Genomic DNA, 7,271 nt, shown 5'->3' with positions numbered 1-7,271 from the left:
AGATCTAGGCATATCGCTACGAAAATGTAATTCTCAGATACATTGATTTCAGAACGGAAATGTATAAAAAGGATGTCACACCTTGACTGGTACTAGAACCTACGAACTATTTCTTTAAGAAGGCGGGGCTTTGAGCGTGTAAAAATTCTGGTACATATGCTACTGTCAAAATAAAGAAAAAAAAAAAACAAACAGTCGAAGTAAGTAGATTTAATTTGCTTTTTTTAGTATATGTATTACTGGATACTCGTTTACTTCATACCATTAGCGCAGGCTACTATAGTGACGAATTTTTTAAGTCTAAAAGTACCTTTATTTCCAAGCAAGAGGCAATATATATATATAATTTTCTTCATGGCTCAAGAGTTTGGACAGGACAGTAAAGGAAAGATCACTCTTTTATTTCTTCAAGTCGGACTAGAGTTACCCTACGAAAAAAAAATGGGGGGAAACAAGTAGCATTCACCCGTCACTAAATAGCAGGGCCGGATTAACCATTGTGACCAAGAAGTCATGGAAAGAGAACAAATAATCTACTCTGTATTCACCCGTCACTAAAAAGCAGGGCTGGACTTAACCACTCTAGGGCCCTATGCGAAAATGGATTTCGCGGGGCCAAGTTTGTTCAAGTTTATTGTTTAAAAAAAAAAGCTAAGAAATATTTAGAAGAGTTTGAAAACTTTGAGCTTGTACACATTTGTCCAATCTGTTTGACTGGTTTAATAAAACAAAAGACTTCTAATAGCCTCAAGAGAGGATAATGCTATGTTACCCACACATGTATTACCATGTATTATATTTTATAACGTATATTTAGTAATAAAGGTTGTCTTCGTGCCCGAAGAAAAAGGAGGAGTGTCGTATTGTATGTGGTTAGGACTGCATACATTTAGTAGGAGAGTTAGATATATTATCTTTTATCTTTTGATACATATGAATATATATATATATATATATATATATATATATATATATATTATATATATATATAATGATATCAAATTAATATTTGGATATATTCTGACATATAGCATATATCTAATATTATGATATTATAAGATACGCTAATAAGATGATACCCATGTTTACGCTACTTTAAAAAGATGAGTTTTATCATGATTATAATTATATACATATACAAATATATATATATATATATATATATATATATGGCTCCATTTGTCTCGAAAGGCAATGGATGCGCCCAGATGAGTCACTGGTTTTGGTTTATATATAATATAACTTTTTGTTACAACAGAAAAATGGGAGGTCAAAAAACGAAGCGAAATCGCAGTAAGGCAAAAAATCGCAGCTCCAGAAAGAGAGATCAACAAAAAGAAGTAGCCCACACCACACTGAGCGACACCATAACTCTGGATGACACTGTGCGTCATTTAAACGACTTAAGTATTTCAGACTATTCTACACCTGTCGCTACATCTACAAGCAAGCAAATATCAAACGACGTCGAATCAAGATTGCCTGGCGGTCCCCTTCCAACATTTACCGCTTCGACTTCCGGGGCAGAGAGAGGCGTGACGAACCGGAAGAACAGGAAATCAAAACATCCTCCTTGCAGTCAGAGGACGGAGGTCACAGTCTACGACGCGTCGTTCGCCAAGCAACAAGTGGTACGACATTTTGGAACTTGCGTGGTGTGTCACAGACAGGGCTACTTCCTGAAACCCTGCAGCCGATGCCTAGAAGCTAAATGCTGCAGCAATGAATGCCTTGGTGCCCACTGCATAATGGATGACCAAAGAGTTATTTGTAGTAAGTAAAATGTTTGTTTAAAACATCTTATAACATACTTTGGGTATTGTTGTCAAAAAATAATTAGATCTAGACTTTGTCTTCAAATTGATATTGTATTTAAGGAACATGTCAGATCTGGTTGTAATACTCTCAAAAGTGACTGATACGCTCACTAGTAATTTGGTCCATGATTTCCATTGGCATGAGACTCTCTCGTTCTCCTATTATGTTTTGTATTGTTCCTTACATATCCAAATTTATTTTCCCTTTTACCTGGAATGTGTCATGTGGGAATATAGCCGACAATAATGCGTAAGGCATTAGTCTAAAATAAAACAAACAAAATATAAAATAAAATAAAAAATCCTTTAAAAAAAAAAAGCTTATATATGGGAAAGAGATCTGCCCTTACAACTATATGTATCAATAATGTAGAAGTTATTTCCCTTATTCGATAAAAAAAATAATCAATTACCAATGATTAATATATATTGAATAATTTATATTTTATTGATTCATTTTTTGTTAGGTACAATAAATAATTGTTTAAAGAATCAGATTGATTGGAGAATGCATGTTGAGGAAATAGCTTTAACAATTATTTAAGGGGTCTAAACCCAACAAATTTAGCCATATTTGTGAATACTAATGAATTAATTTCCTTTGTTGGTATCAAACAATATAAGTAATTACCAGTAATGTATGAACTGTTGTTTTTTTTTTAATTGATTCATGTCTTGTCTGCGTTAATGAATACTTGTACAAAGCTTGAACTTGATCCGAGAAGGGGTGCTCGGGAAATAACCTGTACACCCTTTCTACCAGACAGACAGTCAGACAGTGTGAGTTGATAAAGGCTTTGTAAAAAAAAGATATATTTTGCATGTAACGTTTCTATTTTATCACTAATTCACCGACTTCATTGCTCGCATACTTCCTCGAGAATCTATATTTGTTAACAGCAAAGTGGGCTAGTTTACATGTATTCTCACCAGATGCCCAATCTAGTGAATGCTAGGCACTTTGTATAGAGACGCATCATAGTTGACGAACTTTCAATAGGACATTTAGTGACGTCAAGGATGGTGAGGTTTAGCCTGTCTATGTCAGTATTCTTCAGTTGGGGTTTGGAATTCAAGGTGACAACATCTAAATACGGACTGAGATTCGACTGTGGCATTTATGTATTAAGCTTTTTATTTAACATATCTAACAGTCTTTCATCTTGTTATTGTGATAGGCTTTAATCGCAGTAGTTTTAAACGCATCTATACGCCAATGCAACAAAGTCAAACATCTTCTGAGTAATATGTCGAAGCCAGACGGCGATCATACAAGACAGGGGCCTATTACATTAATTTGTGCGTCATTTACAATAAAAACAGAATAGGTTCCTTAAATTTATTAAAACATTTAAAATAGATACATCTTTTATTTTTATTTTTACAGTACGTAACGTGTTATTCACAAATGCAAGAAAGTATATTCCCCTTGCTCTGAAGGAAAACATGTACAACAAAGGTTTCGCAGAGATTAGTTCCCATCTTTACAGTATTCCAAAGGCAGAAGTGTGTAAGTACACATCTAGATATTTTTATAAATCACCACGTTTTTTTGGCCACTTTTGTAAGTTTCAACTAATCATTTTAGCTGATCGTAAACAAAAAAATAAGTCAATGTCTCCTATATGAAAGTAAGAATTATACCAAATTGCTCATTCTCTTTATTCTATTACAGTCCAGCTTATTTCTACGTAAAATGGTGCGCAAAATGTTCATGTATATATTGTATGGCCAACTAAGCGAAGGAAAGCGTTCGCGGTCAAAGTAAACGCTTCAGGAACACTCACAAAGTTTCTCTGAAGGCGTTCAGCATAGACCCAGCCACCTGGGAGACAAGAGGCACATGACAGAGCATCATGGCGTCGCGCTGTGAAAACTGGCGCACAGGTTGCTGAGGCATCTTTCATGGAAAAACTCTTCAAGAGATGGTTAATCCTGGTGAAGACTGGGATTTTAGGGTTAGGGTTAGGGATCTTTGGGCGCCTGTTAGTCCACCCAGCTCTAATGGGTACTTGATATTAGTTGCGGAAAAGTAAAGGAGGTTGGTCGTTGTGCTGGCCTCATGACACCCTCGTTAATCGTAGGCCACAGAAACAGAAGACCTTTACATCATCTGCCCTATAGACCACAAGGTCTGAAAGGGGAACTTTACTTTTACCTTGTAGCTAAACTTTGCTGTTTGTATTTCTCAGTTACTATGATGGGCGGCTCAAGAAGAGCAGTTTTACTGCAGGTCCTGAAACAGAGCATTGTGGACTTTATTATCATACAGCTTGTTGTACAAGTAAGTCTGTACTGTACACGTCAGTTCATGGTCGGTCGTTAGTTTGTAGCTCCAAACATCTAGTACAACTGTAACGATGTAAGGCGTATTACATTCTCAAAAAAATAAAAACACAACTTAAACACACTTGAATATAAGGCTACATTTATAAATATACGTACGTTGTACTAGAAATGAGATATAGATCAAGTAGTAACAAAATGAAATGATATTTAAATAAAATGTAACTACAAAACAGCACGCCCTTTCTGTCTCAAGTCTCTCGCCTCGTCTCTCTAAGCTATCACCCACGTGATTCCTATAAACCTTTGACTTACGCTAGATCATCTAGATCTAGTTGTTTCATCATAAACTCGCTAGCAAAAAAAAAAGGGGGGGGGGGACAGCTGCCCTACTTTCCTCATGGTTACCGTTTAAATGTATAAATATTTTGGGACTACAAAATTTTGATTTTCTTTTTAACACTCTGCTACTATGAAGGATTTCAGGATTACGATCTTGTATTTTTCTTTTTTACAAAGCTTCTATCAACTCACTCCGTCTGTCTGGTTATTTCTCTCACGGCTATACTCTGATCAAACTGAAATTGTACACAATTACTTATTGACATAGACTAGAAATTACTAGAAACGGTAACCAGTTATTAAGCAATTAATTAGTGGTAATTCATTGGTTTCTTTAATAGCAACAAGGAAAACTAATATAACAATCACAATTCACAAATTTGTTGGGTTAAGTCCCCTTAAAATATTGTTAACGCAATTTTTCACTCACAATTTTTCACTCACGCTTTCTCCGATCAAGTTTATACGTTAAGCAACAATTTATTGTACCTAACAAAACATGAATCAATTAACAAAAAAAAAATTATTATTTGCAATTAATTAATTATTTTGTTTTATATCGAATAAGGGAAATAACATGTACATTATTGGAAAATTTAGAATTAACGACATGGTTCTTTCACCTTGGATTGGCTTTATTTTTTTTGTTTTTTTTTTGTAAAGGGATATTTTGGCGGCCCCCGAAAGGGGAAAGGACGCTAATAGTATTAATTCACCACTTTCTCTCATTTAAAAGCTTGGTCCCTGGTGCTGCTGCTTATTTATGTTTAATATATGAAAATATTGAAGCCTGCCTTTTTTTCCTGCCTGGGTGAACCAGTTTGGAGGTATATCTATTGGAATCGTTCACAAACTGCGTTTATAACCTTGTTTTTATTAATTTCGTTTTGAAAACGTTTTATGGTTGTTTTACCTTTTTTCTTGCTCGTCTTATTCACAGGACAGTGATGGCCGTCAGACCAAACTGAACATACACCCACCGCCCAACACCCCACTTGTATCCCTGGGTGCCTGGTTCAACCAGATGGACACTCTGCTCCCCCCTGGCACTTTTCTTTTATTGTTTGCCGTCCACTGGAACAACCACGTGAACGCGGCGTCAGCAGCCGTTGACATAGTGTCGCCCCAGCAGCAGCTGCGAGTGATTCCCGATACAAAAGAAATATTCAGCTCTATTACCAAGAAAGACGTGGAAGCTTTCAACCGGGTGTCCTTTAAGTCCAGGTGATAGCAGAGTTTATTGATGGAACATGAACTCATCTGTCAAGCTGTGACTCGTTAAGAATCGAGAGGAAATTGGATGCTCATGTGTATTTGTGCTCTACTTATTAAATATGAACAGACTTTTATTTGCAAGTGTACAAAAAAACAACCTTAAAAGACATAACTTATAAATTAAAAATAATAAGCCATTGAAAATTCCACTCTATCAGGAAGAAATGAAGAAACTAATAGTAAATAAACCAGATATTGACAAGCTTTAACCCGAAATACAATCAAGTTGACGCCTACCAAGACACGACCAACGTATAATTATGTATCGTTATACAGGGCACAACAAAATGAGACGTTAAAAACTGAGGCTAGTGAAAATTGTCCTTGTGGAGTGTCCCTAGCGGATGCCGGCCATGACATTCAAAACTGTATTCTTCACTGACCCTAAAACAGCCCTCTCGAAGAAAACCTAAGCGGAGAGTTACCCGATCTGGAAACTAGAAGAACTCACAAACTAGAACAGCATACCAGTCAGAAACAAAGGAACTTAAAAATAGTTTAAAACATATTTGATTTTTAAAACATTTTATTATAATATTGTTTGGCTTGGAAGGACCACAGCGTCTTCCAAAATCCTCAAAGTTCAATAGAAACGAGCCTTACAACCTCATTATCCATTACAGCACTGCCTTACAGCCAAACTTCAACATGAACTGCCGTATATTTAAATGTAAGTTAGTATAGACCCTTTTTTAAACAAGATCTGAGTTGATGAATTGTGATGAATTCCTTCCTGTAAATACCAGAGACAGGAGAAACAATGTGTACAACAGTTCCTTAAACGCTCATTTACTTTAAGTATTTACTGTATTTGTTTCCCCTAAGTCCAGTTAAGATAAATTACAACTATTCACTGGCAGGATTCTCTTCAGAAACAAACTCTTTCTGTCATTAGAATGTATGTCGTATGCCGCCACCAACTTCTGATGATGTTGTTTTCATTGAAAGTTGTTTTAATAGAAAGTAAAGTTCCCCTTTCAGACCTTGTGATCTATAGAGCAGATGATGTAAAGGTCATCAGTTTCTGTGGCCCACGATTAGCGAGAGTGTCATGTGGCCAGCACAAAGACTAAACGTATTTACTTTTCCACAAATAATATCAAATGAAAAGTACTTTCTCAATATTTAAAACAGAGTTATTATTTTTTAAATATTATTTTGTTTTATTTCTGTATATAGGTGTTATGCCAATCTTTACTCCGGTGCTTTTGTGTATTTTGTTTTATGTGCTTAGGTGCTTAAATATGTGTGTTTATGTAATAATCAGCGATGACATTTCAATTTGTAAGATAGAGAAAGAGAAAAAAAAGAAACAGAGAGAGATAGATAGTGAGAGAAGGAGAGAGAGAGAGAGAGAGGGGGGGGGGATAGACAGAAAGACAAGGAGAAGATTGAGAGACTTATTAAATTATGAAAGAAATTTGTATTGATGTCTTGTATACTTATCTCTATTGAATGATGCAACTTTATTTCTTTTGTCCCTACTCAGTGCAATCTGTTCACTTAATACACTATGTCTAAAAAGTAAACCACAATGTGAATCAAAACTTA

The 7,271-nt window shown here is 35.5% G+C and overlaps 1 protein-coding gene across 1 annotated transcript; it reads left to right on the top strand.

Annotated features, from left to right (window-relative positions):
* Positions 1–7,271, top strand: LOC106067002 (uncharacterized). The gene is made up of 5 exons (XM_013226099.2): positions 1–200; positions 1,259–1,773; positions 3,205–3,327; positions 4,010–4,101; positions 5,386–7,271. The coding sequence occupies exons 2-5, from the start codon at positions 1,263–1,265 to the stop codon at positions 5,671–5,673; spliced, it is 1,014 nt and encodes a 337-aa protein (XP_013081553.2). The 5' UTR covers positions 1–200; positions 1,259–1,262; the 3' UTR covers positions 5,674–7,271.

The sequence above is a fragment of the Biomphalaria glabrata genome, chromosome 15, assembly GCF_947242115.1.
Source record: "Biomphalaria glabrata chromosome 15, xgBioGlab47.1, whole genome shotgun sequence".
NCBI lineage: Eukaryota > Metazoa > Mollusca > Gastropoda > Planorbidae > Biomphalaria > Biomphalaria glabrata.
Note: the sequence above shows the minus strand (reverse complement) of the source record. Positions and strands in the feature narration are given on the sequence as shown.

Bases quoted from the DNA above. Each gene is read 5' to 3' on its own strand.
- LOC106067002 (XM_013226099.2), top strand. From the start codon at position 1,263: ATGGGAGGTCAAAAAACGAAGCGAAATCGCAGTAAGGCAAAAAATCGC. The intron at 3,328-4,009 runs GTAAGTACACAT...TGTATTTCTCAG, and splicing joins TATTCCAAAGGCAGAAGTGT to TTACTATGATGGGCGGCTCA. The intron at 4,102-5,385 runs GTAAGTCTGTAC...TCTTATTCACAG, and splicing joins TCATACAGCTTGTTGTACAA to GACAGTGATGGCCGTCAGAC.